Here is a 19,562-nt window from a genome sequence, read left to right as displayed (position 1 = left end):
TTAATGTGAGTCTACAGAGTCCATTGTAATGTTCCATACTTAAAAATTAGTCATTTGAAACATTACAGTATCACAGTGTAATGCTGCGAGGGAAATACTGGGCTGCGATTAGCAGTTAAATCTGCAGACCAGGCATGCATACAGCTTTTTCATTATTTTTTCTGGCAGTACGATTCTCGTGGGGTACAAAGCGCACAAAGTAAACACAAAACTACAAAGAACTCAACAAGACTCTGGAGTTGAAGGCCTCAATGATCCCTTCTCAAGGAAAGGCACAATGCTGCTGTTTGATGACAAGCACAGTTAAAACTGACATGCAAGGCAAGCAGTTTGCTCCTCCTGAGAGGAATTACGATTCTGAACTCCTCCACCATCTGGTCTAGTATTTTTTACAGGACTAAGCTACTGAAGCTTATTTATATATTCAATAATAAACCTGTTTTTATTATTATTAATAGTGCCTTCGTGTCAGGAGAACATTTCGAAGTGCTTCACAGGATTCACTGTAAAGCGGACTGACTCTATATTTGTGGGCAAACGTGGCAGCCAATTTGCCCAAAGCAAAGTCCTACAAACAGTTACAGAGTGAATAACTAATTTTATTCAGGGGATTGTTGACCAGGACACTGGTTTGAACTCTATTCTCCTCGAATAGTGCCATGATATCTTTAGCACCCACCTGAATAAGAAGATGGGGCCTCGGTTTAAAATCTCATCCGAAGGATGGCACCTCCAACAATGCAGCACACCCCCAGCATTGCATTGGTGTGTTAGCATAGACTATATGGGTTCCAACTCCCAACATGGGGCTTGAACCCACAACCTTCTGACTTAGTGGTGAGAGATCTACTAACTGAGCCAAGCTAACACATTTATTTGTTTGAGGTGGATGGATTTTTCCAATTTACGATTTGAAATGGTCTGCAATATTTTTTTCAATTGACATTTGACTTATGACTCAGTTGAACAATGATCAATGTTGGATACAGAATAAATCACCTTCAATCAATCTGTGGGGACTGTCTGAAAATTAAACAGCCCTTCTTCATATAAATGCACCAGAGATTATTTCATCCTTCATTTTATGGCTGTTGGTTTGACAGCTGTCCTGCAGATTACCTGCAATGTTAGTTAACAAAGAGCCATCAGAATACAAAACAAGTCAATGTGTCAAATACATTAAGATTTCAATGTAATAAGTCACTAAATCAAATGCAAGGGTATTTTTTGAGTAAAAATAACAACAAATGAGTTTGGAAACTGTAGATGACAATAGTAGGTAGTGACTACTATAGGTGAATTTGGCAGCTCATTTGTGCACAACAATATCCCACAAACAACCATAAAACAAATGACCAATCTTATTTGGGGAGATTGTTGGTTACATTGAGCTTATGCCCTGGTGGTTTGTTTCAAAGTTCTCTGGAAGTCCAGTCATCAAGTGAAATTTAACAGAAGCAAAATCCCATAATTGACCATTAAATTGACTTAGAACATCCATTCTAACCAAAAGAATCATCAATCAAAGCTACGCTCAGCAGATCAAAAAGCAAAGTATTTTTCGTTAATACTGCATGAAGTTACTACAGCTATCTCAAGGCAATCTGTCCAGATTAGATGTCGTATCCCAGATATGAGAGAATTTGCACCAAACATTAATCTTCTTTCTTAAGAGAAAAATACTACTGAGGATCACCTAATATTGCATAGTCTCGTGTTGTTTTAAGTCTCCACCAACAATATCACTCAAAAGCCTCGGTTCCAAAAGTGATTCGTGCTATGGAGTATTGATTCTGCTCATATGGTCCACTGCTACATCCACTGTTGAGTGTGTTAGCTGCAGATCAAAGCTGGCTAACCTGTACAGTACGCTGGAAAAAGTTTTTGCATTAAAGTACTTCTTGTCTGTCAATGCTTCTTTATTGTCCATTCAGAGATATGTTTTACCTGCCTATAAATTTCTGAAAGAATGCAGAGAATAATTTGCCATTTGAACAATCCAAATCCCTGTACAGCTGTTCCCTATCCAAAAGTGAATGCAACCAGCCTGAGAAATGGAAGCAAAAGCTATTACCTGAATCCCGTACACAGCAAATCGTCTACCTTCACTCTATCCCTCCTAGGCAGTTCCAGTTTGGCAATACTCACAGTAAGAATCACACAGAAGCAAATGTAATCAAACGTCTTTGGGAAAAGAGGGGAGGAGAGGAAATTGGGGAGGAAAATAGAAAAAAACTTCATATTCATAAAGCATCAAGACCAGGTGGAATCTATCCAAGACCACTTAACTAAATGATGATGGAGCTATTTTCCTGTCTTTCCTTTACTGAATGATTTCTACAACAGTGAACTACTTTAAGATGTTTCAACGACGTGATAAGGCAGTACATTTAATACAATGATTATATTTTTAAGGAAGGTGGCACATTGCCTTAATAAACAAGGAAAAACTCACAATCTGACTGAATCAATACACAATAGAACACAATTTACATTTATATTACACCTTTCACATCGAGAAGACATCTCAAAGTGCTTCAGAGTACTGGTTGGGCACCGAAGCTGGGGGTGGGAGCTGAGGGGATGGGGAGGGGAAGGATGACTCAAAGCACAGTCAAAGAGGCATGTTTTGAAATGTACCTTGAAAGACAGAAGGAAACAAATTAATAAGTAAGACAAAGAAATGTAACCACTCCAAGAGGTCAGAGATTTTAACAACAAGATAGACCCTTTCATTTAAAGTGAACATCTCAAAGTGATCTAATAATAATACTTGCATTTGATATAGCACATTAGCTTGTCATTGAAATGACTCGATGCACTTCACAGGATTCACTATAAAGTGTAGTGACTATATATTTGTAGGTAAATGGGGCTCCCAATTTGCACACAGCAACATCACACAAACAACTTTAATCCCCTCGCCTTGCCACCTCTTTACCCTTCTTCAAATTACACCTGAATACTTTCCTCTTCGACTGTGCCTAAGGTCACCTCCCCTTTCTCCCCGGCGCAGAGTCAAACTACACCATTGTTCAGTGCTCCAAGACACTTAACACAGCATGTGTTAAGACTTGAAACTGTCAAATTATAGCTAGGTGTTCTTCAGTATAAACAGTTACAGTTTAATATATCGTCACAATAAATGCAGTAGAAGTTTGTCAACTGCCCTTAAATGCACCATGATCAGATGTCATTTGACCTTAAGCTTCTTTTTCTATCTCAGTTACCATTAATTATAATATTATTCTTGGAATAACAACAACTCGGACTTATATAGCACCATCCACGCAGGGCGACGTCTCAGAGCGCTTAAATTATATTTGAATCTAAGGTTATTCAATGGTGATTACTGGCAAAAGATCTCAAATGTGTTATTCATAAAATTCAAGTATTTTCAAGAATAGTGGAAAAGCATACAATATCAGCTGGTATTTGAATCCATCTGTTTTAATATTACATTTAGTTTTAAAATCACTTACTCCACAACACACAACATGAACAGTTTGAAGTCTTTACCTGGAATAATCAAGAAAAGTACTCTTGGAGATTTCTCTGATTTAGATTTCAGATCATCAAGTGATCCAAACTTTAACACCTGGGTAGCAGCTCCACAGCAGTAGAAGAATTCTTCCTCACTCAATCCTTCTCCCTCTGTAACAGGCAATTGCATATCACAGTTAAACAACATAGGAATTGTAATCCCCAAAAACTCGTACTGTAAGTATTTATTTTGAAAGCGGGGAAGGGTTAGTATTTAAGATCAACAGCAACTTGCATTTATACCCCCACGCAGGGTTGCATCACAGAGCGCTTGACAGTGGCGGACCACAACGCCATGCCAGGGTGAGATGACATTAAGCATGGTCCAAGATGAAGGTCTTCAGGCGGGACCTGAAGATGGGGGAGGAGTGGGGCATGGCTGAGGGATTGAATACTCAATACTTTATAGGTAAACTATAACTGTATAAACCCCAAAAGATTGCGGAAAATGTCCAATCATTCTATGGACGTGCAATTTCAAACTGAGGTCAAATAAAGCAGAAAGACATCCAAATTGGACAGCTAGTTGGAGACTGCTAACTCAACAGAAGTGCAAGCCAGATGAAGGATGAGATGAAGAATCATATTGAAATGATTTGAGATATTTTAAAAACAGATTAAAAATGGAAATCACTGACAGCAGTAAGGGCAGCTTTCATCTTTCCATTCAATGGTAACACAACAAACAACAAAATTACATTCGTAAAAAGTGCCTTTAACGTCGGGAGGACATCCCAAGGCGCTGAGGATATCCCAAGGTGTCCTAGCAGTAGAGCAAGGAAAGAAACACCATAATCTCTTTCTTGTAGGATCCCTGGAAATAAATCTTGTGTTGAGCGTTATTGATAACAATCAATATAATAACAATACTTACATTTAATACAGCACCTACAATATCAAACAAGTACTATAATTTAAGGATTGGTGTCAAGTGCAGTATATTGGTACACAAACACAGCTCCCAATTTACACACAATTCCCACAAACAACGATGAATTAAATGATTTGAGAATTGTTTCCCAGGACATAGGAAGAAGATCCTACTCCTTTTCAAATTGAATCACAGGATTCTCCACAACTATCTGAACACTCCGAGACACTACCCCGTGTTAAGGGCGCTATATAAATGCAAGTTTTTGTTGTTATTGAACAGGCAAACTGGACCTTGGTTTAACATCTCATCCAAATGACAACACTTCAAAACAATGTGGTGCTCCCTCAGAACTGCACTAGTGTCAGGTTAGACCTGTGAGCTCAAGGCTCTGATGTAAGGCTTGAACCCACAATGTTCTGACAACAGGGGTGAGAATACTATTAATTGTGTAAAGTAGATCTAAAAATCATTTACAAAGATCAGGTTTGCTTTCAAATCTGATTGTGACTTTTAAATAAAATAAATAATAACATATGCTTTGAGGAGTATTTATAAATTATCTTCTCTCCACCCAAAAATTACTACAGCTAGATCATGCATATGTTCTTAATACATGCAGGCAGAGTCTATTAAAATGTGCCCCAAATCCACTTTATAAGCGGTACACATCTGGCTTCAGGCACTGATTGGTTGATTTTTTGCACATACCATGCAGAAGCAGAAAGCTTCTTCGTGTCTTGCAGCGACTCAACAAATGATGTCAGTATTGCTTTCTGTGCTCTGTACGTACGCACAGTGCATGGGAAGTGCCATCAGCGATTACATGGGGATCCAAAACTGCTGAGCAGTGGCCATTTTTATAATGCATCCTGTTATAACACAGAATTTGAGATTATAGACCCACATCACTGTGTTATAACAGTTTCGCTCCATATGTAAAAAACATAATTTCCTGTTTGTACAGGGATAAAAATTGCTACAAGACCCTCACTTGGAGATGCACCACTGACAAACAATGCGTGCAATAAAACTTCAATGAACCGCAAAAGCAGATCAGTCCAAATTTGTGGTTCAACTGTCTTAAATATTTTTCTCCAAGTTTTACAAAGATCTCCAACAGTGTAATTTTGTCTGTCATGATCCCACAAACTTAAGCAGGGGAACAGGTGTGCAAACACCACAATTGGCTGAAGCATCCCAGGCTAGAGAGAGAGAGAAATAAGCAGTCAAGACGTTCACTTCAGATACTTGCAGTGGCTACTATGCAGAGCTTGGATGAGAAGAGAATCAGGCTCTGCTGTGAGCATAAACACATCAGGTGTGAATCAATTCAACAATAACAACAACAACAACAAGATTGCATTTATTGAGCGCCTTTCACGTCGGGAGGACGTCCCAAGGCGCTGGACAGTTAGATCGAAACCCGAGCAGGGGGGAAATGGTCAGGGGGAGGGAAGGGAGGGAGCGAGGAGGGGGTAGAGTTGAGAGGGGAGCTGAAGGCACAGTTGAAGAGAAAATTCAAACTCCTCTCCTGAATGGTAGCTCGAAGGATCACCCAAGAACTTTCAAGAGATTGATCTTTAATTTTATTAAACATCTTATCCCATGTCTGTGTTCAATTGCATTACAAAATAAACAGTTGGTTTCGGGTTTTGTGCATGCAGCTTTCAACCAACGCGAGAGTAAGCAGTAAGTATAAATCAGGCCTCCTTTTTCACATTGCTTTACTCCAGAACGCAATATCACTTTGCTCTCAGCAATATGAACCTGAACGTAACTGGGGTGAGGCTCATATGTGAACAGAGTATTGCCAGCACACCTGGCACGGTACCTAGCAAGGGTCACCACCTTCGAGGAGAGGAGACAAAGAGAGAAAATTGACAGTGACTGATTTGGATAAAAGTATAATATAAAGCTGATTGAAAAGGCGATTTTACCTCCCCTCCCCCCACCCACAAACACACACCAAAGGAATGACCAAAGGTGCGGTCGAAGACGAGAGTCTTGAGACGGACACTGAAGGAGGTGAGGGAGGGAGCGAGGCAAAGGGAATGTGGGATGGAGTTCCAGAGGGAGAGGGCAGAGAGGCTGAAGGCCCGACTGCTGATAGTGGGGCAGACCTGACAGGGGACTTGGAGCGGGCTGGAGCCCGGTGAGCAGAGGAAGTGGACGGGTTGATATGGAGGAGCAAGGTCATGGAGGGTTTTGAAGGCGAGGAGAGGATTTTGAACTTTATCCTTTGGGGGATGGGGAGCCCGTGGAGCTGGGCAAAGATGGGGGTGATAGGGTCAGGAAGGCTGGAGTGATATCCAGTAAGGACTACATTACCGTTTGTTGGTCATGATACAGTGAGACAAATTAAAAAGGAAATCTACCATTCATATACCACAGAAAGTTCTTCCATAAAACTGCCAGGAACTTCTTCGAAAGAACAGAAAGTTTTAAAGGAGAATGAGATATTTGATTTCAAGAAAATGTATAGAAAAACAAGTCCAAGAATACAGTAAACCTCACATAAGTTGTGTCAGTTGGGACAATATATCGTATCATGTATGACTTATGTAAAGTTATGTAAAAGTCGGATTTTAGATGACTAACACATAACAAGTACAGTACACAAGTACACAAGTACTGTACAGGAAGGTTTGTGTACCATGTTTAACCAATGCATATTAAAGCTACGGTAGTCTATTTTTTCCATATACAGTACTGCAGTGTGTGCCTCATGTGCAGAAAACATGTACTGTACAATGAATGGCACATTCAAATAGGTTTGAAAACAGAACTGTTTTATTAGAATATAAACTCTTACAAAGATTGTTTCACATGGAGCAGGGTGGTCCAACCTTTTGGCTGCTGAGGGCTGGATGCCGTTTGAGAACTCTCTTCTCTTCTCTCTCCCATGCAGCTGATTTTTTTTGTTAGCCCAAGAGAGAGAGAGTCCGCCCAACCGCTGGATCCTGCGGCTGCCCTGAGAGGACGGTTCTCCGGGGAGAGAGGGAGTGTGCGTCCCAAAGTTTTTTTTCTTTCCTCTCTCACTCTTTCCTCTCCCAGCTGCTACTACTGCGCACGATAACAATGATGGTATGACCCTGGAAGGGGGAAGAGTGTAGGGGTGGGTATGTGTGATATTCTGTTGGAGGTAGGGACGTCATGAGTGCTGCGGTTCTTAATATGACTAATGCATTTAAATTTAAGTGGATTTACTAGAAAAATGAACGGAACTTGGGCAGATATATGACTTAGGCGATCATGCAATTTATACAGATCAGACTTAGGTGAGTTTTACTGTATGGCCTTTTTTTCCTGTTCTATAGCAGACAGATAAATAATGAAGCAATAAGGGGCAGTCTAGACTGACATTCCATGCCTGGCATGCATTACATTGTCAGAGGTGCCGTCTCTGGATGGGGCATTAAGGTCCTGCCGAGGTCCAGTCTGACAGGTTAAAGATTCCAAAATAAAAAGACCTTAACAATCACCAAATAAAATTGGTCAGTCACTTCATGGCTGTTTATGGGATATTTCTGTGTAGAAATTGACTGCCATGTTCAACTATACAGTCACAACCCTTTAAAGAGTATATTCTCTGAAGCATTGTGCAATGTGAAAGATGCTATATCAATTGCAAGGATAACTATAACTTGGATCTATATAGCACCTTTTGTTGCAGGGTAATCTCTAAGAGACAGTGTGGAAACCTGAGCAAGTTGAAAAATATAAAGGCGTTGTTCAAAGGCGAGGTAGGTTTTTAGAGATAGACTCCCAGAAAGTTATATATATAAAATAATCCATGCATTCAATATAGAACCTGATTATGTCATCAAGACGTTTCAAAGCACTTCACAAGATTTTATGCAAAGTGTAGTGAATGTGTATTTGACTGTGTATTTGTAGGCAAATGTGGCAGCCATTTTACAAACAGCAACGTCCCACAAACAGCAATGAAGGGAATGTTCAATTTTATCTGGGGGTCCTTTCTCTTTTCAGAAAGTGCCACAGGATTGTTAACATCCACTTGAACAGCCTAGACAATGTAAGTTCAAAGTTCTGATGTGCGCTTTAACCTGACTCAGAGACATCAACATCAGGCTGATATGCCAAGCCAACACCATGAAACCAAAGAGAAGGTTTGAGGCAGAGGGAATTAGGGGCAGGGCACATCAGCTAAAAGCCAACACTTCCTGTTGAATATCTGATTTATTAATATAAATGGGCAGGGATTAACTACTGCAGATGCTGTTAATTACTTGATTATAAATAACCTTAAATTATATTCAGCCACTGACAGCCACTATCAGCCCCACCTTGAAGAAACCTTGCCTTGACCCATCACAGCTATCCAGCTACCGGCTCATCTCCCACCTCCCTTTTCTGATCCTTGAGACAGCCATCGAGCCTCGCTCTTTCCTCTCCTCCTACTCCCTCCATGAGTCCCTCCAATCGGGTTTCTGTGCTGCCCACAGCACGGAAACTGCTCTGGTGAAGGTCACAAATGACATCCTGACCATGTGTGACCAGGGCTCCCTCTGCCTCCTCGACCTCTCCTCCTCCTTGATACTGAGGACCACTCAATCCTCCTCCACCACCCTCCTCAACCTTCAAGGTTCTGTCCTTGACTTGTTCAGGTTCTACCTTTCACACTGCCTCCACTTTGTCTCAGCAAACGACTTCTCGTCCAGCCCCCTCACCGTCTTGTGCAGGGCTCCTCAGGGCTCTGTCCTCGGTCCCCTCCTCTTCACCCTCTACATGCTACCCTTGGTGACATCATCCGCAGACATGGGGTAAATTTCCACATGTATGCGGATGACACTCAACTCTATCTCTCTGCCTCCACCCTCAACTCCAGGACTACTGGGGTCCTGACCGACTGCATGTCCAACATCAAGCTACCGACTGCGCCAAGCTGACACATTCCATTCAGATTTTAAAAGTAGATTTAAATGGAGTCCAGTAGCTCAGTGGTTAGACCTTGCAAGTGAGACACCTGGGTTCGATTCCCGGCAGGGTGAAACCTTGGGCAAGTTTCCTTACTCCGCACGATTGATAATAATCCTTCCAAAACAAAACAATAATAAATTGGTCACTTCAATCCACAACTGTTTGTGGGATACTGCTGTATGCAAATGGCTGCCGCATTTTGCCCACAAATATACAGTCAATTCACTTTACAGCATATGCTGTGAAGCACTTTTGAGACATCTAGAAGACGTGAAAAGCACTATATCAAACGCAAGGATTATTATTATGAATCTGCCCGCTCCCTCCGTTCAGCGGGCCCCGGTCTGCTCCATGCTCCCGCCCGACCCGCCCTACCGTCGGTGTCCGGGCTTTCAGCCTCACTGCCCCCACACTCTGGAATTCCATCCCACAGTCCCTTCGCCTCGCTTCCTCTCTTGCCTCCTTCAAGGCCGGTCTCAAGACCCCCATCTTCGATCGTGCCTTCAGTCACCCTTCCACCTTTCTGCCTTCCCTCATCCCTAACCCACCCCTCCCCATGCTTGGGTCCTGACTCCTGACTGCCCAGCGCCTTGGGACATCCACCCGATATGAAATAAATGTAATTTTGCAGCTGTTTGTTGTTGTTGTATTCACTATCAATCCATATAATCATCCTTGCATTTGAAATAGCCCCTTATAAGTCTTCAAAACGTCATAAGGTGCTTCACAGAATATAGTGTAATGTGAATTGACTACATTTTTGTTGGGGAAACGCGGCAGTCAATTGCGCACAGCTGTGTGTCACAAACAGTCGTGGATTGAGTGACCAATTTATTATTTTTTTTCAAGGAATTATTTCCCCCAGAAAAGCGATTCGCCAATTGACTAAAAATCGGGTTCCTACTTACTGCTAGGTAAACAGAGGCGTGTGGAGTAAGGAAACTTGCCCAACATTTTGCCCTGCCGGGAATCAAATCCATGCGCAATACAACAACAACAAAATTACATTTGTATAGTGCCTTTCACGTCGGGAGGTATGGTATATATGGTATTCCATGGTATGGTATTGAAATACCATATTTCAATACCATATATTTCAAACATTAAACCAATAGATGATTGGGTGCAAATAAAACCTACAGCTTTACCATTTATTCCAGAACCTTCAAGAAAACGATACACTTTTGTAGCTACAATATTCAATGTCCTCAAAATGTTCCTTCCTAAGAAATCTGATTAAAATAGTGCAAACGGACCATTCCTCACCCAGGCAGCAAGAAGTCAGTAAGTTCTTTAGCATCATTCTATTTAGAGCTTTTAAGTTCTTCTGCTAATTTAGATCTAACCAAACCTACCCACACACCAAACTGAGTAAGATGAGCCATATAAATACATAGAATTTGCTACAAATATGGTAATGTCTTCTCATTAAGCCAACGACATCATAGTGTACAGTTCAAATAAAAAAGGTCTTTGGTACTAGAATACAGCACATTTAACTTTGATACATAAAAATTATCAACAAAAATAACGTGATCAAAGTGACGTGATTCTTTGGGAACAATATCTCTCTATAGGGAAGGGATTGATCAACTGTCAATCATTAATTGTAATTGTCAGTTGATAGAAAGGCAGAGAGAAGAGTGAGCAGTCTTGGATATAGTGAATGCTAAGTGAATAGAGAATATTGGAAAACAACTGATCCAATGAGGGAAACCACTGTGGATAATTCAGTGGAAGATGTTTAAGATAATGAAAGGGCTTGAAAATTGAAATAGTCAGGAACTATTTCTACTGGCGGTTGATCAAAAACGCTGATTTAAGATTATAACTAGAACTCTGAAAGGGAAGATTAGGAAGATTTTTTTCTCCAAAAGGATTATCAGACTACAGTTTGATTTGCCAGAAGTGGATATTGAAGCAGAGTTGATTAGGACATTTAAAAGGAAATTACATAAGTATATGGGGGAGAAAGAATATTAGAGGATGTAGGGAAAGATTAGGGAGCTTGGAATAGGACAGATGGCTTCATTGAATGATGAGAAAACATGAATACTAATGCAATGAGTCAACGACCTCCTGCTGTTTTATTGATTTATATGGTTTCCACGATGATAAAGATGGAGCTTTAGGTACAGGTAAATTGAATAGATGCAAGGAAAAGGGAGTGTGGTGGAGAAAAAGTGTTACAGAAAGGACCAAATGTGAGTAGATAACATGCCGCGTACATGGAGTAGGCAGATGTGTTCTTTTTCAAATTATTATTTAAAGATTTCATAACAACCAAAGTACATAAAATTGAAACCATACAAACCAGAGCAATAAAAGGGAAAACATGAAAAAAAAATTCCCAAGCGATCATCCAGCTGCAAGCAGAAGGAACACAAAACATCCACTGTTGGCAGTACCAAGGTAAGACATGGAATGTAAACCTCATTCGCAAAGGAGTAAACCCATTAGATTTCTCTACAGTGAAAAACCATCAAGAGAGGAATGCTGGAGCCCAATGGAGCTTTCCACTCACTAGACCAAACCACAAGATCAACTATACTGTAAATAAAGGTAAACGTTTGCCTCATCAGACTCAATCTACTTCAGAGGTTATGAGAGGTTTACCACAAACTTGATGAGGTGGAAGGGTTTTCTTCTTCTAACCAAAAGTAATAAATCGTTAATGTACAAAGTTTGCACAATTTTTTTTGCACAAGAGAGCACAGGTTTACCAAAAACACAGGAGATTCATATGAAGAAAGCCCTCAGCCCATTTGATCCCATTTTTCCAAAGTATTCTGCACCCTATCGTTTTCTCAGTACGGGATCAAGCAATTTTTCAACAAACTTTCCTGTTAACTGTCCCACATATTAATTGCCCTCTATACTAAACAAACCCTTCAGAACCCTCAACTCAGGGCTGTGTGTCCTGCTACCTTGACAAATCTGGAAGCATTATTGTGAGTTTACTTTCTCTAACCGGTGTGTAATTTGAAAAGGATCGTTCCAGCTTACCTTGCCCTCATATCTTGGTTACATAGTGATATGGCATGAAAAAAGGCCAATCTGCCCAACTAGTCAGTCTGGGGTCTATGCTCTGCATAAGCCCCACCCTTCCTATTCACTTTGCTTGTCTCATATATGAAAGATCTTCCTCCTCAGATAATTCTATTCATAGATAATATGCTCCTCCCCTCTATGTTTACTGCTTATATGCAATCCTTATATTTAACTATGTTACCTGTGATCATCCTAAGTGCATACCCTGCCAAGTTCTGTGCAAATGTGATTCTAAACTAAAAGCTGTATTCCCATTTTGAACTTCCAAAATGTAACTTTTGAACTGTTAAGGCCATGCTACATAGATACAAGAACAGTAGAATTCAATCAATAATATAAAACATAGGACATTTCTGACACAATTATAGGGTGCATTGCATTTTGAATATGCATTATGTATGACCACTAACTGGGCAGACATCTTTGGCACAATGGAAATCTGGCATTGTGTCACAAATAAAAAATTACCACTGTGGTGATTATTTATAGCTAATCGAGTCCATTCTAATGACATAAAGTCATCTATAACCTTTTTATTACAATTAAATCAGAAGTCAACGTTTAAGGCACATAAAAGTATGTAGTTAGAATGCCAACATGCCGAACATTTAAAGAAACCAAGAATCTGAGAGGAGAAAGTCCACCATAAAGTTTGGTATTTTTAAATTATTGAGGTGAGAAGCTAAGTGTTCAAATACAAATTCTTACAAACATGTGGTCAACTATATCACCAGATGCTTATGAAAAGAAGCCAGAAAAGGATTATGGCGAACAGATTGCTTAGATTGGTGACAGTCCAAAAGTACTCTCAAGCTATTGAGAGGATATATTGCTTCTCACAGGTACAAAGTGGAAATATGAGCAGTTCAGAACAGACCCAATTTTAAGAGGAAATCGGTGACTGAGGAGGAAAGAACATGAAATTTGGTTCTGAGCCAATAATGCATTTTGAAATTACCAAGGTAATGCGTTAATGGACAGACAGCATCACAATCTAAATCCCTTTCTCTGTCACTTCACAGGAAAGAACATTTTTTTAAAATAACAAGTCCCAATCTACATCATATAATATTCATGTTATAGTTACTATGTTTTTTATGATTATAATTTATCTTGAGGTACAGATAGGAATATATACTCAGCGATCACCTATTTGATAACGTCTCATTGAGATTGTCTTTCATATTACATAATTGGAAAGCATAAGGCTTGCAGATCTATAGGATGTGTAGGATAAAGCTCAAGAAAACATGAACAAAATAGGAGCAACACTGAATGCACGTATAATATTTGAAAACATTACTGTTCATGCTGAGTGAATCTATTGAATAGCTAAATGCCCAACATTTCTCATGGTCTGATGAGAACCATAAAATCGCTGTCTTAAAATTTAAACTTTAAATGCAGAACCACGTCCGCATGTGTATGAGCATGGCTCAGTTGGTAGCACTTTTGCTCCTGAGTCAGTGGGTTGTGGGTTGACATTCCACATTGGGACATTGAACTCATATAGTCTATATCAGTGGGGTCATCCTTTTTGTTGACCAACAAAATAATCATAGAAATATCAAAATAGCATTGACTTATGCCATAAATCAAGAAATATTAAATCAAAAACATTTTTTTTCTTGGCCAACCAAAGAGGTTTATCACCACTGGTCTATAAGATAGGTCCACTGCAGTACTGGGGAAGTGTTGTATTGTCTAAGGAGCCATCCTTCGAATGATATGTTAAACCCAAATCCTGTCCAGGTGGATATTAAAGGTCCCATAGCACCATTCAGAAAAAGTGAAGGGAGTTTTTTTGGGTGTCCTGGCCTCCAAATAAAATTAGGTATTCACTCTGTGACTATTTATAGGACATTGCTGTGCACAAATTGGCTGCTGCGTTCACCCACCAAATACACAGTTCACACTACTTTACAGTATATTTTGTGAAGCACTTTGAGACATCTCGACAATGTGATAAAGTGCTATATCAAATGCAAGGATTATTACTACTAAACTTCATAAATTCAGTTTTAATTTGGAGGCTGGTTAAATTTCCAAAATGTCTGCTCACAATTGAGGAATTTTGCACTGAATGCTACACTTTTATTAAACAATAAAATGATTGACTACTTAAATGTTTAATAAAATGTTGGCCATTACAGGATCAGGCATCACTTATGACATGTAAACTACAACCATTCTAAAGTTTTTACCTGTTTTTTCTAATTTTCCCTTTTATTTCTGTCTCACTTTTTTGTATATTTGTTGATTTTAATGCACTCTGATGCACAGCCAGCTACAAAAGGAGCTTTGAGACGTCCTCTTGATGCGATAGATGCTGTATAAATATAAATTGTGTTGTACTATATTTAAAGAAGTCACATCTGGCTCTCTGGTAGCACTCCAACATCCTTATTTTCATAGGAATTTCCCTGTATAAACGCTGGGTACTAATAGGCATAGATGTTTCCAACATCTTGGGAAATTAAGATTAGAGCTTTACTGTTTATAGGGGCATAAGATAACACAGGAATGACATGCCAAGGATATTCCAGGAATGATATGCCACGGATACTCTGGAGATAGTCTGGTACTCTTTAATGACTTCCCTTTCTTTCTTGTGGCACCACAGAAGGTCAACAAAATTCAGAAAGCGCTAAAATAATCCGCGTAGCATCTTACCAGATAAAGAAATTGAAGCTTTCATATCTTCCCCCTTTGAAGGAGTTGCTTCTGCAGTTTAGAGACAGAAACTTTGGAATCCAGCTACAGCAGGATTAGGACTAATGGCTTGGTTATTGAGAACAGCCTAAAGGCTCAAGGTCTTCACTACCACGTTTTTCAAACCATTATAGTCTCTGGAAATCCTTCCATTTGAAAGATCTGTAACGGTAAGTGGAAAAGATTTGTCATAAGATGCAAAGATAAAGATACAGCTTCAAGTGTTTCTGAAATCTCCCATATACCGCTGTATTATTAGGGATTAAAGACGATTTCTGTCAGAGTACTTTTGCTATTTCAACTTTAATTCCTCTGGGGAAAGAAAGCTCACACAGAAATTCTTTGTTGTGATAGTTCAAGATAATTTGTGACTTAAATTTGGTACAATCCAATTTATTCACTTCCCCTGCACCACTTTTTTCTATCATACCAAAAGCATTAGATTATATTTTTTCGAAAGAAACCTGTCACTCTTATCCAACCTGGAACATTTCACATTGCCATTCATGTCTTGAGAGATCAAGATCCTAACATACAGAGGGTAAAAGTTTTTTTAAAAAGCAAAAATGCTAATTACCCCTGTCCTAAAAAATCAAAACAGAAATCCAATGGTTGTCTGTGTGTGGTGTGTGTGCGGTGTGTGTGGGGGTGGGTGTTATCCGTCGGAGCAAATTCAAAGGGAGTCAGAAATGTAGTAAGTGATAATTATCACATTACTAGACATTCAACAATGTCAACTTCAACAAGAGTCCCAGTAATAACTGTCACTGAGGAACCTCTCTCGCTCCCGATTCTGCTAAAATGTTTTTTTAGTTAAACTGGTATTCCATCACCCCAGCTGGGATTTGAAATGCTGGGATTTGTATGACAGCACAATCAATAACAACAAAAACTGGATTGTGGTTGGAACCACTTTTAAACAGTTTAGAAGCGTTTTCCCCGACAGCAATTAACGACCAGAACATCTGCCTAGATGGTAGCAGATTGGGAAGTCATAAGAGTAGAATGGCCCTCACTGTATAATTAGCGCATCACAAACCACATTTTTCACCCCTACATTTCTGACAACATTACTTTTTAAACTCCATCTTTTCTGCACAATTAAACAATTCTTAAGATTCTATGGCAATCAATCAGCATTTAAAAGAGAAACAGATCAACGTTTGAGCATAATAAGAACAACAACAAATTACATTTGTATTGCGCTTTCATGTCAGGAGAACGGCCCAAGGTGCAGATATAACCTTTCAAAACACCGGGGATTGTTGGATTGAAGGGCAGGTAGGAGCCAAAACTATTAACCTCAAAAGGGTCCAGATTTGCTAATATCTGATTGACTTCCCTAAATTTAGAAAGATACTCAAAAAATGATATTCCATACCTTTAATGGAGGTTTTCCGAAATAATGGAGGTTTCTCCTGTTTTGATTAGTTAAAAATGATATTTTCTTTATACCACCTCTGTCCCATTTGCACAAATGCATTAACTACTGAACTTTGTCCTTTAAACCTCAGGATATAAGATTGCCTGCACTTAATGTGGCTCTGGCCTACGCTGATCTGTCGCTAAGCAACCTAGAGATAAAGGTGGCTTCACAGCAAGCATGTCTGTTTGTCAAAGCTCCTCACGTGAAGACTTGGCTGGTGCTGAGCAAACCTGGGAGTGGACTTGGACCTCAAGAGCACTAAGGTAACTGACATGTCGCAAGCTGTCCTGTAAACATTCTCCAATCATGCTGAAGCCAAGTAGCTGTTGAGGAAATTCTGAAGCTTGGGGTGATAGCTGCTGGAAAACAGTACCTGGAGTCTGAGTTTGTGAACACACGGTCATACATCCCCAAATCCCCCTTGACTGGTCTGCAGAGAGGTAAGCAGCTGCAGCTTAAGCTCTGCACCTCCAACCGATGGAACATCACTCAATGGCAAGGGACGTGTGTCCACATGTGTCAGACACACGACTGACAATTAACAGTACACACACTGAGTACAAGACATTAAAGGAGGTTCAGAGATCACAGAGGCGGAAAGAAAGAATTTCAAGATCACAACACCTATTCAGTCTGCTTTCAATGAGAATACATAAATTAAAACCTGACTGAATATGTGTTGTGATCTTGAAATAATAGGGTTAAAAATACAAAATTTATGATCTGTGTGTGTGTTAACATGGTACTGAATTACGTATAAACTACTATACTGTGTTCGATATACAATGGGCTAATTATAATACAATGTATTTAAAAATAAATTATCGCAATGTATATTCTATCAATATTGTGAATATGTTAAACCGGGGTCCTATCTGCCTATCCAGGTGGACGTTAAGGAAGTTTCTCCTGGTGGCTTGGCCAACAATCCCACAAATAATATTGGATGTTCACTTCTTGGTTGCTTGTGGGACATTGCTGCGAGCAAATTGGCTGCCGTGTTCGCCCACAAATATACAGTCACTCCTCCTGTGCAGCACTTTGGAACTTCCTGCTGACATGAAATGTTGTTTACAAAATTATCATTATTACTATTATGTATTAAATATTTGAATGCATCAGTCAATATATAAATACATAAAAACTTTTAAATGCATTTAAATGGCAGGCTTCACGCAGGGTAGCGTCCTGGAGCGCTTTGAGTAGAGTATAATGTGTACAAACAGTACAGTACCCCAGTACCGGAATGCCGATGCATATGCACAGTGTGCAGCGTGATGTCTCAGTTTTGTTGACATTCAGTTGGAGCAATGTAGGACTTGATGTTACACAGAGGTAAAATATTGTTTGCTTAGATTTTATAAATCCAGTTACTTGCATATTATGCTGCAAGTTTCTGGTTGATTGTGGGAAAATTATGAAATGATGACAAGAAACAGCATAAACCTCCATCTTGGAACCGGATTAATGGATGGATTAATCAGAATCAAACCTTCAGAAGTAGTGTCAACTGTAAAAATGTGTGGGATTTATTTTGTAAGTATATATATTATAATATTATAAGTGATGGATGCAATGAATAAGGATGGCTGGTATTTACCTGGATGTTAGAAAGGCAGTTGACTTTGTTATGTGTAACAGATAATGTTTACTCGTTGTGTCTGTGCTGGCTCTTTGAACAAGCAATCTATTCAGCCCCTGCCTTTTTCCCATACTCCTGCAAATGACTCCTTCTTAGATATCTAGTTTCCTCTTGAAAGCTAATATTTGTTTTGGTCAGCTGGGCGTCTGACACATGTGGAAACCCATCACCATTCTTAGAAGTATCCATATCAGACTGAGAATTCCTTGCATGCCACCCACACATGTAAATTCCTGTGTTGTGCTGGAAAGTACACACTCTCCTGGAGGGCCACATCCTGTTAACCAAATTCCAGAGAGAATGAGGGATAGGTTATCAAGAGCCAAGCATTAGGGACCCCAGAGAGTGTGTTGGGGTACTGCCGGAGTTTACTAGCGAAAACCACATAGCTTGCCGTTGAGACGATTGTCCATCAAGATTCCCACTGCTTGTTCAGCTCGGATCACCCCAGCCATTGACTTGCAAGGTTAACAGGAGCTGAGTGGGGGGATTCCTTGACCCCCAGTGACTGGTCTGCCCCTACAAGTCCTATCAATGTGCCAGTCTGTGCTGTCATCAGTAGTGCCCTGGAGTAAGTCGGACCAGTCAGGCTAAGAATATTCAATATTCTGCCGACAAGCACATCACCTTGGAGACAGTAGTACACATAAAATGTATCTATATCTTTATATGAACAGTATATATCATATATTACATATAATCATTATAGTATAAATAGAATATATAATCAGTATAGAGAAATTATAAAATATCAATGTAATATCATCTGTTTGCACACTATACAGTATGAACATACAGAAATAATCTCTATATACAGTATATATAATTAGTATCTATATGATTATACTCTACAAATACTGGGTATATTATTACCTCTATAAACTATATATGTGATTATTAGCATTATAAATGCTATATCTGTGATTATTATAAACATACATGTGTGTGATTATTATAAACACTGTATACTATATACACACAGTATATAATGTATACTGTGGAGTCCTCTGGCTCAGTGGTTAGGAGCACTTGCCTCGCAAGCGAGATACCTGGGTTCGATTCCCAACAGGATGAAACCTTGGGCAAGTTTCCTTACTCCACAAGCCGGATACAAATCCCTCAGGAAAAAAATAATAAACTGGTCACTTCAATCCACAGCTGTTTGTGGGAAACTGCTGTACACAAATGACTGCCACGTTTCACCCACAAATATACAGTCAATTAACTTTACAGTCTATTCTGTGAAGCGTTTGAGACATCTAGAAGACGTGAAAAGTGGTATATGAATGCAAGGATTATTATTATTATATTATATAAACACAGTATATAATATTACATAAACCAGTATATATTATTATATAATACAATGTATA

General features: G+C 39.5%; 1 protein-coding gene across 2 annotated transcripts in view; it reads right to left on the bottom strand.

Annotated features, from left to right (window-relative positions):
- Window positions 1-19,562, bottom strand: part of ldah (lipid droplet associated hydrolase) — a 164,666-nt gene that overhangs the window by 143,917 nt on the left and 1,187 nt on the right. The window contains exons 1-3 of one of the 2 annotated variants that reach the window (XM_007906983.2): window positions 16,503-16,591; window positions 15,083-15,283; window positions 3,520-3,654 (exon numbers count right to left, since the gene is read on the bottom strand). In XM_007906983.2, coding sequence (XP_007905174.1) covers window positions 3,520-3,654; window positions 15,083-15,107 — 160 coding nt within the window. In that variant the 5' untranslated portion in view covers window positions 15,108-15,283; window positions 16,503-16,591. Of the gene's footprint in view, window positions 1-3,519; window positions 3,655-15,082; window positions 15,284-16,502; window positions 16,592-19,562 lie in introns of those variants that run through there. The other variant, XM_007906982.2, reaches the window with a different exon arrangement.

The sequence above is a fragment of the Callorhinchus milii genome, unplaced genomic scaffold (assembly GCF_018977255.1).
Source record: "Callorhinchus milii isolate IMCB2004 unplaced genomic scaffold, IMCB_Cmil_1.0 Scaffold3, whole genome shotgun sequence".
Classification (NCBI taxonomy): domain Eukaryota; kingdom Metazoa; phylum Chordata; class Chondrichthyes; order Chimaeriformes; family Callorhinchidae; genus Callorhinchus; species Callorhinchus milii.
This window is presented reverse-complemented; position numbering and strand designations above follow the sequence as displayed.